The sequence below is a fragment of the Kryptolebias marmoratus genome, linkage group LG22 (genome assembly GCF_001649575.2).
Source record: "Kryptolebias marmoratus isolate JLee-2015 linkage group LG22, ASM164957v2, whole genome shotgun sequence".
Taxonomy (NCBI): domain Eukaryota; kingdom Metazoa; phylum Chordata; class Actinopteri; order Cyprinodontiformes; family Rivulidae; genus Kryptolebias; species Kryptolebias marmoratus.
The window spans coordinates 5,582,609-5,599,755 of record NC_051451.1 but is presented as its reverse complement, the minus strand read 5'-3'; the positions used below and the strand labels follow the sequence as shown (position 1 = coordinate 5,599,755).

Below are 17,147 nucleotides of genomic sequence, written 5' to 3'. Positions count from 1 at the left end.
TCTTCCTGTACACTTAGTTTAGTTCTGTACATTTAATCATGCTTAGATCTGTTTAGTTTAGCTACTATTTTTGACTGTCTTAGCTCATGCTTAGATATGTCTGGTTTTACTTCGGCTGTATAGCGGGCCTGGGGTACTGTTAGATAGTTCAGTACCGTTAGTTTTAGTTTTAGCTTAGTTTAGTTCTGTACATTTAGTCATGCTTAGATCTGTTTAGTTTAGCTTAGCTTATTTAGACTTCCTGTACACTTAGCTTAGTTACTGTACAATTAGTTATCATTGTCATGTTTTAGCTTAGTTATCTTGTACCTGCATTATCATGTTCTGTAACTCTGTCTGTAATTTTGTTCTTGTGTTGTAAAGCACTTTGAGTCGCCTTGTGCTGAAAAGTACTATATAAATAAATGTACCTACCTACCTACCACAATAAACCATTATATTTCAGGTAGCATGCATTCATGTTCTGTTGATAATTTTAACAATCCAACAGACTCTCACTGACCACTTAAACAATAATATCACAGCTGTTCTCATATCATGCAGCAGATCTACTTTATAATACAGGTGACTAAAAGTACCAGCACTCATGTTTTGATGGGTGCATTCCTCCGTTCAGGCTGTGTCACAATTAATGGAGGAATAATAATGTAGTAAAATGTGCCTCTGTTGCAGAGCACAGAGAAGCAAGGCAATAATTCTGTTTTTTATTCTTCTTCACTGGGAAAAATGTCAATGAGAATATTTAAAATAAATAAAAAATATTTCTGAAGGTGGTTCTGATGCAGAGACTTTCGAGGGTTCCTACCTGACTTGGCTCCATCCGGCGGCAGCATGCCACAGATCAGAGCCAGCGCCCCGTCTCCCAGCATGCAGTCTCCCAGATCCAGACAGACCAGGGATGGGTGGGTGGACAGCGCCGGGTTCAGGGTTACCAGGCCAGTGTCCAGCAGGGGGCTACCGTGGAGGCTGGAGGGGTAGGGTCAGAGCGTCACTAACAATTTACATAACCCGTCCTGTCACCCAATCAGGAGTTAACCTACTCACAATAGGGTCTGCAGGGACCGGTTGGTCTTCAGGGCGTCCGCCAGGTGACGTGTGCGGCTGATGCTGGAGACCACACCTAGATTTAGGTTGAGCTGAGCCAAAGAGCGCGACTCTGCGACGCTGCAGCAGACCCGTCCAAAGTCCCGGTCTGAGAGTTGACAGCCACGGACAGACAGCAGGCGGACTCCGTCCTCCTTCAGACTCTCACAGATGTCTTGGACCTCGGCTGCTGACAACAGCTCCCCGGTGATCTGGATAGAGGCTGGCAGCATCTGGACGCTGCTGGTGGGGCTGGGAGGACTAGGAGGACTTGGAGGACTAGGAGTAATGGGAAGACAAGCAGACACTAAATCAAATCCTCTGATTGTTGCCAGTCAGCTGGTGTTGGCAGCTTGTCTCTCGGGGTCTTTTATGGCTGCTCTGAACTCAAGACTGGATTCTGAATTTCAAACTTTGGACTCTGGGTTCTGACCCCTGAGGGATTCCCCTAATAAAAACAACTATAGTTTGTTCACACCAGAATCTGTTGTGTTTTACATCAGATCCACCAAATCCAGACCATCAAGTTCTGATTCTAGAACAAGTCCAGACCTACAGGTCCATCAGAACCTATGGACTCTCTTTACCTGATTAAATATTTATTGATAAACTGAAGAAGAAAACAGTCAGTGACCAATGATCAATAATCAACAATCAGAGTCAGTATGGCCTACCACCTGAAAGTCTGAGTCCTCTGATTAGTTGATGTATTGATAAACCAACAGTCAGGCAGCTCTGATCAGTATTTTCAATCAACCAGATGCTCAATAACCAACATCTCCATGTGAAAGCACACCAAAAATAATCAACAATATAATTGGTGCTAATAGAAAGTAATGCATTAACCTAATGATCGATCAGCTCACGTGGGAGAGTCCAGACTTTCACGCTGTGACGTCATCATTTCATAATGCCGCCGCAGGCCACGCAGCAGTTCTGATCCACAGTGATGGGTCTCGATAGGTGTACTTATTGATTGATCAGTTTGCTTGGCAGCAGGGAAGCGGGTCTCGGTCCTGCAGCCGGACAGGACATCTGCCTGTGGGTCAGAGGGATCCTAGAGTACCGGTCCGGGTCCTGTGTGTTCCTGCAGGTGAGCGTTACTACGAGACAGAGAGAGGAGAGAGCACGAAGAGGTCTCACTCTGATCCGTTTACCGAGACCGAGAACACGTAGCGCCGAGAACTATTATATTATATTATATTATATTGTATTATATTATATTATATTATATTATATTATATTATATTATATTATATTATAAATCTGATAAAACCAATCATTGTTTAAAGAGACAGAACTATTTACTGATGCTTTGCGGGTACAAATAATTTAATTAATTTATAGATTTTATCAAATGACAACATGAACACCTTGTTTTGACGCTTCTACTTAGTATAAAAACTCTTTAAACACAGGTAGATTTTGTTTATGCAGTGGTTACTGATTTGAAACAGTCTTAAAGCTCCAAAACCAAGTTAATTTATTTAAAAGATTTGTTCATGAAAATCTACTATAATTATTTTAATTTTTATGTTTGATTAATTTAAAAATAAAAAATGATCAAATAAAATGAGAAAAAGTATTAAACTATAGTTTATGAACAAAATACATCAGACTATGAAAGAAACTTTTCATCGGAGTCAGACATCTTCCACAATGGAAGGTTACTTTATATGTGACGTCACATCCTTCGCTTTGATTCGTGTCGTCATGGAAACCAAGAGTCCCGGTTTGGGTTTTCGTAAGGTGATTTACTCATTACTGATTTTAATTATTTACCAACAGTTACAGGTCGATCAATTCGTATTTGTTTTTATAAAATCCGTCTGTTGATTAAAAAAAAACATCTGTTGTGTTTCCGGCCCTGGATTTCACGAAAAAAGCCTCAGAATAAGGAGGACAATTTTTAATCCTCTTATTTTGATGTTAGATTGATTGACAAAACGCGCGGTTTTGTAAATATATGTATCCTAAAGTAAACACCATGAAATGTACCATTTATTTGGTAGAAAAACGAATTTTGCGTCAGACGTACGTTTTATTGTGACGTCGTGACGTTTCCGGCCGGAAGCGTCTGATTCTCAGCTGCTACTAACAGCGAGTAACAGCTGAGCTAACAGCAAACAGAAGGAGAGACAGACAGACAAGGAAGACACTTCACCTGTGGAGGTTAGTGCTCCCTCTAACACAAACAAACAAACAGTGGATAGGTTGTTTGTTTATCTTTAAAGCAGGAAATAGAAACACAGAAAGCAGTTCTCTGCGTTAGTTTAGCAGCTCCAGGTGTTCTTCATCGTCATCATCATAAGCAGGTACTAGCGGCCGGGTCCCTCTGTTCGGTTCTCAGAGGTGGACGAACCGGAGCTAAAGTCAGGGTTTAGCTCCTGAGTAGCTGGACCGGTTCTGTTAAAGTCCTGCTGACCCAGAGAACTCAGAAAGTTCTATTACCGAACATGGTACCAATGGGTCAGATGGAAAAACTGAAAACTTTCATTAATTTTGTCAAATAACACCTAAAAACAAGTTTATCCTTACACCGATAGACAACTGACTCTGATGATTGGAACCATAAACTAACCAAACAACAATAAGTCTGACTGCACGAATCTGTGTCTAACGCAGGTAGAAGATCTGTGTACCCTCTTTAAAACATCAACTAAAATCAGCAGTCCCAAGTCTGTCTCAATCCTTTTAACAAAGTGGAAGGATTGAAGAGTTAAAAATACTTAAATATACAGAAGACATCACTGCTCTTAGTGAGGGGAGAGGTTTTAGAAATGCTTCAAAATCTGAGGGGTTAGGAAGAGCCGGGAAGTCTGGAGATGAGTATCAGACATAATGTAGAACTATAAATATATTGTTGAAAAGAAGCAGTAGTACAGATCTCTTCAGGTGTTTATACCTAACCAAGTCAATATAGAGACAGTGTTATCCAATAAAGAAAAATAAGACTCCCTTCTTGCGGCTCTTCAACAGAGTGTGTTTGCTGCCAAAATGGCGTCTAAATTGAATCCAGATTCTTGGTGTAACTACAAGTTGAAGAGGGGAGTGTATTAAGGCTTTCAAGGTTCCCAGATGAGCAGAGTTTGCTTCTATTATCACCTATGATGGAGGAAATTCCTCCTCCTCATACTGAACCCACTAATTCAGATATTTTATAGATGTACAAGAGGTTAGGTTGTGTTATACCCCCTAGAGCTTTGGGCCTCTGTAAGACTTGATGGAGCAGCCTAGGTGGTTTCTTGTTGACTATATGGGTAAAAATACTAAAAGGGAAAAGCTTATAGGAGAAAAATTGGTGTACAATAAAATAGATGTAAGAAGTGTGGGAAAATATCCATTTTGCATTAATTCTAATGGAAGAGACCGTAGCTCCAAATCATGTTGTTTGTGTAAGCAAAGAGAGAATCTTTTGTTTTTACATTTACCATTGTGTCAGCTTTGTTCACTAAAATAGATAAAACTGGATATAGTAGATGCCTATGGCTCTCAGCAAATACCTCACTTTTGCCAAGATTAAGTTTATAGCCAGAGATTTTATTGAATGCATCCAGGACAGAATGTGACAGGACAGACAGGAGTAACAGAAGGTCATCAGCATACTCCAGTGTTTTTAGTTATGCTGGATATATCAGGATGAGACTGGATAGTAATGTACAGAGGCACAATTATAAAGGCACAAAAAAAAGACTTTGTGGGCATTCCTGCCTCGTAGAGCAAGAAAAGTAGAAATATCCAGATGTAGAATTTTAACTCGACCTTAATGCAAAACTTTGACAGGCGGGAATTGCCTGTTTTCTCATCTAGGTCAAATATTTCACTCTCAATCATATCTGATCTGTTGTTGATGAGCCTTGTTTGATCAGAAAGCTGGGAATATACATCACTCACCTGGGCCTAGTTATAAGGATCGTGTTTTTTTTCCCCCTCTGTGCCGGAAACTTACTTGGAGTTGCTGGTAGCAGTGGCAATTCATATTCCGCACAAGATAAATCTTCAAGAAGCCTGGTCTCCTGCATGTACGACCCCTGGCATAAGTGATGGAATCATGAGAAAACCACTGCATTTGTTGCACCACCTCAGACATTTATAGGAGCTCGAGTTTTCTGAGGCGTGAACCGAACTAATGACAAACAGCCCTCTTCGTCAATATGGCTTCAACTGTCTCTTACTGCTGTTGCCAGATAGGCTTTGCAGGTTGGAGTTTTGTCATTGACCATTTTTTTTTACAATTTCTACCAGAGAACCAGTGAATGAGAACAAATCCAGTCTAGTATTCCTGAGTCAAACATTATGAAATAATTCTGCTTCGATATTAGTCTGATTAAACATGAACACCTGATGTCAGACTGCTGCTTCAGGAGGAGGAGGTCGGTACAAACTCGGGTTTACTTCTCCGAGTCTGTTACCATGGTAGCACCTCTTTCTTGAACAGAAAACTCAGGGTTAACTAACTCTGAGTTTATCTAAAACTCACTTTCTGAGTTAACCCCACAACAGAACCACATGTCTGACCTGAACCATTAGCTCCATGTTGTTAAGATAATCTGCTGTCCTTTGACAGTTTAGAAAGAGCTGTCTCTGTCCTTCAGTGTGTCGGTCTGTCTCTTTGTGACCCCGCAGATCTGTCTGTGTCCTCCATGTCTGCTTAGATCTGTCTCCATGCCCCTCAGTGTCCTCTGTGTCTCCTCAGATCTGTCTTTGTGGATGGAAGTGTGCAGTCCAGTAATGGGACCAGAGAGAATCTTTCCAAGCTCTGAGGACGAGCTGGGGGAGGACGAGCGTCCTGTGGATGGAGCTGTGCTGCCAGGGGGAGCGGTGTGGGTTGGGGGTGAGGAGGCGGGAGAGATGGAGATGGATGGAGAGGAAGAAGAGGAGGAGGAGGAAGTGAGCAGTGGAGGGTATTATTACCTGCCTCTTAACCAGGACCCGGAGGGTCCAAACAGCAGCCAACAGGACGAGGACGAGGACACGGGGGAGGCATCCCACTCTGAACAGCTGCAGCAGGTGCAGCACAGGATACAGGTGAGACTTGCCCAGCAACAGATGACATCACAATCTGTCTTAAGAACAGGTAGTGTCTCACCTGTCTGTCCCTACAGGTCATGGGTCTGCACCTTCCTGAAGCTCCGTCTCCAGACAGTGATGAGGAGGAGGACCCAGAGGGGGCAGCAGCCCAAAGGAGCCGAGCCTCCATCCCCATGGATGCAGGTGAGACGTCCACCTGTCTTCATTCCAGAATGTCTGAATTGTACACCTTTTACTTTTGCAGATTGGTTCTGTTGTTAGACGTCTTACTTTTTCATCTTTTAAAACTGCACAATCTAGTCCTATTTTCCTTCCAGAGATCCAGACTTTCCTGCCAGCTTAAAGTGGTCTGGATCAACAGTTCTCCAGACTTTCTGAAGGTCTTTCAGAATTCTTTTAGACTTGGGCTGCTTTTTGCTTACTTCCTGTCCCTGCAGATCACGTGGAGCTGGTGAAAAGGACGATGGCGGCCGTGGCTCTGCCGTCTCTTGGCGTACCCCCGTGGGCTCGGGAGATCTCTGAGGACCAGTGGAAGGACATGGTCCAGCACACGCTTCAGAGCCGACAGTGTGCCTCCGGGCTGAGGCTGCCACGCCGGAGCAACGTCCAGGGGCCATGAATTCACTGGGACCCCAGGACTTGAATACACCACAAGTTTATAGATACTACAGTCCCTGAAAGCACCATGATCACATGACAACATAAAACCTTTAATCAGCCACCCTTTCAAATTTCCTAAAGATCCTGAATACATCAGTGACTTTACTGGGGTCACCTGTTACTGAATGCACCATACATCATAACTCTTAAGTTGTCCTTACTGACCATGAATGCATCATTAGCATTTCAGCAGCATTAACGGACTGATTGGACTGAGGGTCAGGTGTGTGTTTCACACCAACAGCTACACCCAGTTCTGGACAGTAATTTGGACCAATTAAAATTATTAATTAGTAATTTTTTTGACCCTGTGTTAACTGATCCGACTTCTGGGGTTTCACTGTTTTTTTTTCCTCCTGATTCCTCAGGACTTTTTGTCTTAAAAGACCAAAAAACAATTCTAGTGCTGGTCTAATGGAGCTGTTCTCCTTCTAGGCCTGGTTCTGATCTATGTGACTACAGACAAACAGAACCTGAGGGACAGTTTGAGTGAAAACTGATAAATCTTTTTTTTAAAAAAAAGAAATCAAACAGGTCAGATGGTTCTGGTTTTATTGGTTCTGTACATACATGAACATCTGTATAAAATCATTCCATGTGATGCTCGCTCTGATTAAACATCTGTACATGATGACAGGTAGCAGCGTTCACCTTGTAGTGTCATGTGACCAAAGCTCCACCTACCACTGAGACAAAGGCCCAGTCCCAATACTTGCACTTGCTCCCTCAATCCACCCTTGTGTCCTTCAAATGCATGTTCATGCTGAAGGGTTTGAGTGCATAGTGTGTACTACATCCGACCTTCGGCTAAGCCCGCATCCAGGCAGACTTCGGAGAAGTATTTACCCACAATTCATCGCTGCATGTGATGTTTTGAAGTTTTTTATTTTTTTTAATTATTTTTATTGACAATGAAAGGGTTTTGAATTAAACGGCTGAAATATGGCAGTGGTGACAGAGCAAGCTACGTCTGTCACGAAAAAAGCAGTTTTTAAATGTAAAGTATTGAAATAATTTTTGTTTCATTCTGCTGTATATGTGTGAATACTATCAAACTTTGCTCCGTATTCAACAAGTCAGAACAAAACACATATGAACAGCCTAATATTTACTAAAATTACTTTGGAAAGCAAAAATACCTATACTGTACTTTTAAAATTGTACTGGCACCTTCTTAAAATACCAAAACAGCAACCGGCCTCACCCTGTTGAATGTTGCAGTTATGACGCAGAGGCGCAAAACGATGACATAACCCGTACCTCCAATGTCTGCATGCTTGTAACCTTTAGGCCTGATACCCAGTCAGTTTCACTCCAATCAGCACCTGCACTCATGTGACAAGAGGGGCCCATCAGTAAGTCAGACAAACAAGGACCCTCACAAGCCTCTATTATTAGGAGAGCAAGAACAATTTGCAAGCAATCCAGCTTACATCACATCTCAGCTTTAAAAGCTCAACTCAAGACTCTCCATTTCTGAATTGAGAAAGCGCCTCGGATGAGAAGCGAAACGTCTTCAACTACAGAATACAAGTCCAGTTGTTTTTGTTTTTTAACCTTTTTTGAATTGTAACCTGCAGACACAAACCCTTCTGTGCACTTCGACTGAGTAGGGTGTAGTGCAAGTATTGGGACTGGGCCATACTCTTCTTCAGAGTGGAAGGAGCAATGGGGCGGGGCTACCACGACCAATGGAATGTTGAGTGATTCTGATTGACAGCTTATTATCTGAAGGACACACCCACTCCAAAGCTGAAAGAGCATCAATAAACAAACAAACAGAAAAAGTGTTTGTGGGTGTGGCCTGTGGCATGGTTACATATCAGCATACATCATAACATGACAAGTAGCCCCGCCCACCTCTGAGAGGACACAAATTAAAAAAAATAAAATGAAGTGACAGAATTGATTTAGTCTCATTAGATGAGAAGATCTGAGCTTATAAATCTGTATGGTAACGCCTTTTTGATTCTTTTTAATTGAGTTTCAGATAAAATCTCAGACCTTTAAAGCTTAAATTAACCAATCAGACGGCGATCTGAGGGTCACATGGTTCTGGGACTCGGTTTTTCTGCTCTGAGGTCTTAAAGTTAAATTAAACATTTTACAGGATTATCAGATGTTAGAGAGCATCAAACACTGAATGATAGAAACTAACAGGAAGTCAATCTTCCTGAATCTGTGACATCATGGTTTTTATCGAACTTTGCAGACGTTTGTAGCTTCGCCCAGAACCCTATTGATCCAATCAAATCAATCAATAATTTAAACCCAGATCAAAAGAAACTGGATGCAGGTCAGAGCGCAGATAGGCCATGCCCCCTCACCCTTCTGTCATGTGGCAAAGCAACGTTCTGGTTAAACGTCTACATTCACTGCATCTCCTCATCATCTGTCCATCCACAGCTGACAGCTGATTTGTTGATTTGGATGAAGGGGGCAAAGCCACAGACCTGTTCTGCGTTCAAGTGCAGCAGGACTCAAGATTTTTCGACTGCAGGAGACAACCCTGTGCTCAAACCACCGACTAGTTTCTGACAGTGCATTCAAGGAACATTTACAGAACAAGCTGACCAACACTTGCAGACAGGAACTTCATCAGAAACACAGACAACGTGAGAGACGATGCTCCTGATGAGCAGGTCCAGACTCATCACCTGTCGCTGCAGGTAAACCGTGTTACAGTGATGACGTCATCAGGGTAATGACATCATGCACTTTCTCCTAAAGGCATTCTAAAAACTTCCATCAGGTAATTATTAGGCGGAGCCTGACTGTCAGGAGGCGGGGCTTCAGGCCATCAGAGGGCAGAGCCCAGATGGTCAGGCTCCTGCAGTGGAAAATGCTGCTGGTGATGTATTCAGGTAATGGACACGTCTGTAAACAGTGGTGGTAGAGGTATTGTGAGGGGGCGTGGCATGAAGCTGATGTCCAATCACAGTGGATCGCTGACACGTTGGACGGCACATGGACGGACAGAGCTTCTACGGTGTCCTACTTGCAATCAGAAACTTGGGGGCGGAGCTGAGTTTTTTTCTTGTCATTTTTTTGTTGAACACGGCTATAACTCCGTCCACGTCTGATCCTCCACAGCAAAGATAACTTTCTCCCCCCCCAGAGACAGGCAAGAGGGGGTGAAGCCGGGCTCAGGGGGGAAGGGGCGCCTCCCCTGGTCAGAGAGCCTCCTGATTGGCTGTCAGGTACTCCTCGGCTCTCTTGTGAGCCTCCAGAGCTTTGATGGTGTAGACGTCCTGTGGCAGCTCCGACTTCCTCCTCATCAGGACTTTGTCTTTCTTCAGATCTTTCAGACCCTGAAAACAGAGGGTAGACCCTGATAACTGATCCAGACTGAGTTTTGTTCCCTCACAGTTGTTCATCACTTTGTAAATGAATCGGAGGTAAGGTGTGTGTGTGTACCTGCGAAGCTTCAGTCTCCACGGTTTTCTTCAGCAGCTGGATGTCCTCAGCTGTAGGAGTCTCTGTCTCCATGGAGTAAATGGCCATGCTGCTGTCGCTGTACAACATGTACTATAAACACAACAATGTGTCACACAGCAGCATTTACAATTCACACACACAAAGATGACGCCACGCTTACCTCTTCCTGTGGGTGGAGTACAGGCCGCAGGGGGTGGAGCTTTGTACTCTGAAAGGAAACAAAGGAACAGGTTAGGATGCAGCAAACAATCAGCAAAATATCTGACTATTTTTCCTGGTCTGTGAAAGCCCCATTACTAAGCACTAATTTGCACAAACAATAACAATTGTTTATTAGTGACTGAAACAGATAGAGTCAAAATCTGAGTTAAGTTATTTTAAGAGGGGAAACTGAGTTTATAAATTCTAAGTTATTTTACTCAGAGGGAAAAGAAGGATGAGAGTCAGCTCCTTACTTCCTCAGAGTTTCTCTAAACTCAGGGTTAACATATTTAAAATTTCCCCTAAACTGAAAGTTAATTTACTCCAATTTTCTATAAACTCAAGTTTTACTTTCTCAGTTTTTACATAACCCACAGTCTGGACTCATGTACCTGAGGATTCTGCCGGGCCAAATCCTCAATCCTAAGCCAGATCTCCTCCCGCTCCTTTAGTTTGTACTTCTCTCTGCAGCACACACACATCATGAAGTCAGTGTGTGTTATTGATTGATGTGTGACTGCTCTCATGGTGTAATCACTGATTATCCTATCCTCTGTGTGTGTGTGTGTGTGTGTGTACTTTTGTTTCTCGGCCTTGTACTGCTGCGTGCAGTCATCAAACAGCTTTTGGTTCATCTCCATGAAGAGTTTTAGAGCGTTGTAGATCAGACCGTGGATGGTCCTGAGGAAGAGGAGGAAGACTTCATCACATGTTGGTTTCAGGTCACACTCAAAACAAACTCAGCTCATGTGAACCAAGACTTGTTCTAAAGAATAACTATTAGACTGACTGACTCAGTCTAACAATAAATAGAACAATCTTTTGGCTCTACGGTTCTGTTCAATCTATTTCTCATTTACTAATTTTGTAAATTATCATCAGTCTTTAAAGCAGTCTTATTACTAATTGCCTGTAATTGTTTTGTTTTCATCACAATTTAGGCCTCACTTCGGCTCCCACAGCTTTGGAAAAAATCCCAAACAAAAATGCATCAAAACCTGCGTGTCGATCAGGAATAGTGAGCTCTGACTGTTGGTGGGGTAGCAGAAAATCAAACAACGCAGATGAAATTCATTAAAAACTAAAAGAAGGTCCCCATAGGCATCAGTGGTGTTTAGTTGCAGCGAGAGGTAAAATCCTGTCCTGTTTGGAGCTCAGACAGACTTCACAGCAGAAACATCCTGAGTCTAATCTTTACAACTGGTCCTTAAAAGTAAAATGTGAAAAATATCCAGACTTTAGAGCAGGAGCAGCAGTGACTCTCAGTCTCGTTTGACAAAACCAGGTGTGTCTTACTTGTTCCAGTGGCTCTTTGAGTTCTTGTAGAGGGCAGGGAACATGATGGGGAGGATCTTGGCGGCATTGTCGCTGATCAGACTCATGATGTACTCGTTGTTCCAGTAATACAGAGCTCTCTCTGCCACCTGAACACACAGCACTATCTACATCAGAACCTCTCCACCCTCAGACTGTCCAACTTTTCTGGTTCTGGTTCTGTTACCTGGAAGTGCGGGCTGGACACACACTTGGCCAGCTGTCTGAAGAGTGGCTCCTGAACTTTGACAAACTCTGACGGTTCAATGACGTCTAGGATCTCCTCCAGCTCGTTCAGGAACATCACCTCTTTTGGACTATGAGTCTTGGGCCAGAACTTCAGCAGACCCATGATCACCTACAGGGAAGCGCGTGTTTAGATACTGGCATGTTTCAGTTACCATGGAAACCAAAGAAAGCCCACCATTGTTACCCCGGTATTGTCAAGGCAATAGTATGTAGAGTTTACTCACCGGCTCCGTCAGGCTGCTGTCCTTCTCCAGGAACTGAACCACACAGTAGGCAAGCTGTGCACACACACACACACTCAGTAATATAACAACAACAACACAAAGAAAAGCTAACGACAGGTACATCTGCACACCTGGGGGTGGTACACGCTGAGAGACTTGACTTTATGAAGTGGCAGCAGAACTCTGATCAGAAACATCTTGTGTTCCTCTTTCAGTGGCAGAGCGAAGCCGTTAATGATGCTGGAACATAACAAATTCATACAGGTCAAAGGTCGTTATACAGAGCAGAGGTCAGCAGGCATTACAGGGGTCAGAGTTACCTGCCCAGAATCTCTAGCAGTTCAGCAATGCCGTTGTGATGCTCTGTCTCGTAGATAAACCTGCATAACAAACACAAGTGGGACAGAAAGTTCCTGTCTGTCTCTCTCAGGTGTTCCCGTCTGTCTCGCTCAGCTGCTCCTGTCTGTCTCTTACCTGTAAAAGATGTTGTTGATCTGTCGACGAATGTAGGCTCGAAGACCCAGGAACTTCCCGTAGATCCGATGGAGGATGGTCTTTAGGAAATCTCTCTCCCTGGGGTCCTCACTGTCAAACAGCTCCAGCAACTGGAAGACAGGTGAGACACAGTCAGGGCCTCACCTGTCTCACCCGGTTTCAATCAAGATAGGTGGCGTCTTACCGACAGAACAAACTTTTGATCAATGTATTTCTTAGCGACGTTTGGTTGGAAGTCTGGAGACTCCAAGAAGCGAAGGAAGAACTCGTACACCAGCTGTGGACATAAAGACATGCCTGTTGGTTCAGGTCCAGTTCTGACAGAAGTTTTGTTTGTTGCCCAGGGGCACCAGATGACACACCTGCAGGTGGGGCCAGGCCGCCTCTAGCGTGGGCTCGTCCTCCTCTGGGTCAAACTCAGCTCCAGTTGGGTTGGAGGATGGAGGAAGAGTTCGGAACACGTTGACAGAAAACTGAGGTGACAGACAGCAGAACAAAGGTGGTTCTGGTTCAACTTGTAAGAATCAGAGCCGTGACGTTAAAGCAGAACAATGCCAGAACCAGTCGTGTGGTCTCACCATAATGACGCCCTCGGGGTAGATGGACTCAGTCACCACGTCGCTGTTGTGCGTGATGTACTCCACCATCTCGTTAAGCCCCGCCCTCTTCACCTCCTTGTACTTGAGGTCGCTGAGTGGGTCGCTGACGAAGTCGAACAGAACGCAGCACTGACGCAGCTTCTGCACGAACAGCTCCTCTCGCTCCATGGGCGGGGCATCTAAGGACCACAGGGGTGGGGCGGGGCTTAGCTCGGTTCTGTCAGGTCAGGTTTAGTCTGGGTTTAGGGCTACAATAAGCCAAGCTTAGGTTATTGTGAGGTAACTTTGAGGCCTAACAGTTTCTGAACCTACAAGTTTCTTTGTCAGGACCAGGTGTTAGTCAGATTTAAGTCAGTTTTAGTTAGCTTTGAGAGCAGGAAGTTTCTACAACTTCCTGTTCTTAGTCAGTAACAGGTTTAGGTCAGGTTTAAGGCCGTTTTATTTATCTTTGAGGGCTGGCAGTTTCTGCAGCTCCTTGTTCTTGGTCAGGATCAGGTTTGAAGCAGGTTAAAGTCAGGTTTAAGTCAGTTTAGTTATCTTTGAGAGCAGGGCATTTCTGCAGCTCTCTGTTCTTGGTCAAGCACAAGGTAATTCAGGTTTAAGTCAGGTTTAAGTGTAGTTACCTTTGAGGGCGGGCAGTTTCTGCAGCTCCCTGTTCTTGGTCAGGCTGAAGCGTGACGAGCTCTGACGGCGCTCCTTCTTGACCAGCTGAGGACCTCCGGAGTACTTGATCTTGTTGAGCTGGGTGGGTGGAGGCGTGCTGTTACTGGGACGTTTGCTGCCGCTCTGCTGCTGCTGCACATGGAAACAAACATTCACAGGTCAGACGAGTTTCCTCAAACTGATCAATGATCAGTTCCATTATTCTATAGAACTTTAAGGAACATATGAACGGTAAAACTGTTTATGCACGTACAGCTCAGATCATTTTCCTTTACATTATGTGACTCTGATAAGAACTTGTTCTGCAGGTCATGTGACCCGACCTCTGTGACCCACCTCATCAGAGTTCTCTGACGCCCCATCTTTCCCTCCACTGCTGCTGTTGCTGTTCTTTGTGCTGCCTTTGGATGATTTATTTGTTTCCTGTAACAAAATAAAACAAATAACAACAAAACTGACTACTGCTCGACACAGAACCAGCTCAGACATCGGAGGAACATAATGTTAACAGAACAAAGACTGAGCAGTGGTTCTGTTCTGGATCTGTCTGATGGATCAAGCTGAGGTTCATATCGGGTTCTGTTCAGCTTCATGCTGGTTCTGATGCTGTCAGAGACGTTAAATGAGCTGACTTTAAATTAAAGCTGAAATCAGAGACAGAACTTAAACAGATTACCTTTAACGAGTCAAGAAAATGTCCAAATAACAGCAAGATTAATCAGATTTTGATGTTGTATTCATTCATTAATAATTTGACTGAAGTAAAACAGTTTCTGCCTCCAAACAACAAAGTGAGCAGCTTACTGCAACAATCAAAGTTCTGTTTTATAAAAATATTAGAAACCATCACATGACTGTCAGCAACCAATCTCTGCAGCTCTCACGTCATCAACCCGAGACAAACACAAACCTGTGACTGAGCAACATTTTTCATCTGTTTGTATTGTTGTTTTTTTGGTTCATCAGTCTTTAGAAGTTAAAGACTTCTCTAATTTTATTCCCTGAAATCATTTGCAAGTTGTTGTTTTTTAAATTTAAATCAGAATCAGAAAAACGCTAAAAATTAAACCCTGGACCACAAAAACTACTGTTCTTCTTCCCTGTATTGTCTTTTCTGTCACATCTGGTTTCAGACACAGCTGGACACAGCATCAATTTATTAATAAGGTTCAAAGAACGTGAACTAACAGATAAACCTAATCTAATAAAACCAGTCCGAGTCCGGACCTGGACTACAACCAGACAGTCTCTGAGGATCACAGATGTTTAGAGGAAGCAGTCTGACAACAAATGAGCCAAAAAATCAAGTCAGATGAATAAAAACTAAAACGGAAGAGACTTTCACATTTCTCCTCTACAGAACAGCTGATAAAACCACATGGAACCACAGAACCAGCTGACAGACTCACATGGACCCACAGAACCAGCTGATAGAACCACATGGACCCACAGAACCAGCTGATAGAACCACATGGACCAGGGATTACTTTGGAAACCTCTGTCATGTTGTTGGACCTCAAGACAAAATCAGACCTGCAACTCTTCATCATGGTCTCCTCATCCGAACCTCTTTAAGTGTTGGCAGAAGAACCTGGAGCGTTTGAGGCTTTTCTGACCTAATGAGACAAAAGCAGAACGTCTCATCCTGACAGGAAACCGAAATCTTCTTCTATCAAAGCATCCGAACAAAAACAGCTTCTTGACCTTCTGGTTCTCAGCTCATGTAGACAAAAGTTTGATCTGAATCTGTAGCAGAAAACTCATGAGAACATTCCATAATAATCACAGCTGTCAGAGCGGAAACGGTCCTCTGTAATAAAACTGGTTAGCACTTCATCATCATCACATGATGAACATAAGGAACCGATCACCTCCTCAAACTGATCCTAATCAACCAGCTGATTATTCAGTTGTTAGTCGACTCACTCCGACCCTCAAGTGAGAAGCTGCGCACCTGCGGGTGTCTGCGGGGTGAACTCAGTCCTGTAAGCGGGCCCCCTCCTCTCGGACCGCCGGCCAGAACTAACGGCGAACCTGCTGCCCATGGACCCGGAGCTCGGGGACGGTTTACAGCGGAAACCCGCAGCTCTCGGGCGGATGAACACTCCAGGCTCCTCCCGGAGCTCCGGCTGCGGCTAACGGCTCACTCTTAGCCGGGAAATCCTGCCCGGGTAACGGGCCAACAAACCATTACCTCGCACACAGTCCGGCGAGAGTTGCATCCCACTAAAACCATGGCAAACCGTTAATTTATTTTGAGCAAAATAAATAAAGTTGTGGAGATACAGATTCACGGCTGCCCGGAGCTCCGCAGCGATGGTCAGCTCCGCAGCTAGCGGGCCTTAGCTTAGCTCCCCTCCGCTCCATAAAATCTCCACCGTCCCCGGTGTCCAGGAGCCCATTCGCGGCCTCTCCGCTGCATTGGATGGTTAAAAAGCCTCCGAGGCGGCCTTGCAACCGCCAGCTCACCTTTTCCTTCTTAGTTTTGTTCGGCATCTTGACCGCGTCGAAGGCTTTTCCCACGGGACCTCCGTGACTATCCTGCCTGGGACTCAGACGCTGTCACTCGTTATGTCTCAACTCCCTGCGCCCTCTCCCCGAACAGCGGCTCCGATTGGCGTCCGGAGTGCACATCTGCCCAGCAACGCGAGGAGCAATTTTTCTGATTGGCTGAGAGTGAATTTAATGGCGAGGGTGAGGCTGCAGAGAGGCGAGGCAGGTCTGGAGTCCTCCCAGCAACAAAAACACCTTCCGACCTGAAGGAACCGAACCCTGCAGGTTCAGAACCGAACTGCACACCATCCAAAAGCTTCAGTCCAGGAGAAGAACCCCAAACATTTCGTCTGACATAAAGTTAAATATGAAGTACTAAAAGAATTGGGAAACTTTGTTCAAAAAGAAGTTATTTTTTAATTTAATTTGTAAAGTTTAAAAACAATTAGTCAGTTCTGTCACAAATTAAATCACGTCCCAAACTGGTTCTGTAACACAGGTTTAATCAGAGTTTATACATGATGGAGATTTTACTTCAGAGTCAGAACAGAATCAGAACAATCAGAAAAAATAAAGTAAAAGTTTATTTGACCAAAACAGGACCATTAGTCGGTTTTATTTTGTGGGGAAAACACAAAATATGTTAAAATATTTATTTTTTGCATGTTCTGACTTTATCTCGCACAGTGACTGCTGG

At 44.0% G+C, this 17,147-nt stretch overlaps 3 protein-coding genes across 7 annotated transcripts in view; 1 reads left to right on the top strand and 2 right to left on the bottom strand.

Annotated features, from left to right (window-relative positions):
* lrrc73 (leucine rich repeat containing 73) overlaps window positions 1–2,198 on the bottom strand; it is a 10,652-nt gene extending 8,454 nt beyond the window's left edge. For 2 of the 3 annotated variants that reach the window (XR_003040100.2, XM_025010143.2), the window contains exons 1-3: window positions 1,950–2,198; window positions 1,045–1,362; window positions 806–966 (exon numbers count right to left, since the gene is read on the bottom strand). Coding sequence is in view for 2 of the 3 variants with exons in the window: in XM_025010143.2 (XP_024865911.1) it covers window positions 806–966; window positions 1,045–1,362; window positions 1,950–1,987 (517 nt within the window). In the remaining variant the exon portion in view is untranslated. Of the gene's footprint in view, window positions 1–805; window positions 967–1,044; window positions 1,363–1,929 lie in introns of all 3 variants that reach the window. The other variant, XM_017434465.3, reaches the window with a different exon arrangement.
* A 930-nt stretch (window positions 2,199–3,128) lies between these two features.
* On the top strand, window positions 3,129–7,408 carry mea1 (male-enhanced antigen 1). Its single transcript, XM_017434466.3, has 4 exons — window positions 3,129–3,255; window positions 5,780–6,111; window positions 6,189–6,297; window positions 6,552–7,408. The coding sequence occupies exons 2-4, from the start codon at window positions 5,794–5,796 to the stop codon at window positions 6,731–6,733; spliced, it is 609 nt and encodes a 202-aa protein (XP_017289955.1). The 5' UTR covers window positions 3,129–3,255; window positions 5,780–5,793; the 3' UTR covers window positions 6,734–7,408.
* Window positions 7,409–8,855: 1,447 nt separating this feature from the next.
* On the bottom strand, window positions 8,856–16,579 carry ppp2r5d (protein phosphatase 2, regulatory subunit B', delta). Of its 3 annotated transcripts, XM_017434464.3 has the most exons (17): window positions 16,427–16,579; window positions 14,294–14,380; window positions 13,918–14,089; window positions 13,274–13,473; window positions 13,058–13,168; window positions 12,880–12,972; window positions 12,675–12,805; window positions 12,521–12,580; window positions 12,332–12,440; window positions 12,201–12,254; window positions 11,915–12,085; window positions 11,710–11,837; window positions 10,993–11,094; window positions 10,806–10,878; window positions 10,373–10,420; window positions 10,192–10,302; window positions 8,856–10,085 (listed from the first exon to the last, which is right to left on the bottom strand). In XM_017434464.3, the coding sequence occupies exons 1-17, from the start codon at window positions 16,451–16,453 to the stop codon at window positions 9,948–9,950; spliced, it is 1,815 nt and encodes a 604-aa protein (XP_017289953.1). In that variant the 5' UTR covers window positions 16,454–16,579; the 3' UTR covers window positions 8,856–9,947. The 3 variants fall into 3 exon arrangements, with proteins under 3 accessions (XP_017289953.1, XP_037829489.1, XP_037829490.1); XM_037973561.1 differs by lacking the exons at window positions 14,294–14,380; window positions 16,427–16,579 and having other exon boundaries at window positions 13,274–13,542; window positions 13,918–14,059; XM_037973562.1 differs by lacking the exons at window positions 14,294–14,380; window positions 16,427–16,579 and having other exon boundaries at window positions 13,274–13,511; window positions 13,918–14,055.
* Between the last annotated feature and the right edge of the window lie 568 nt (window positions 16,580–17,147).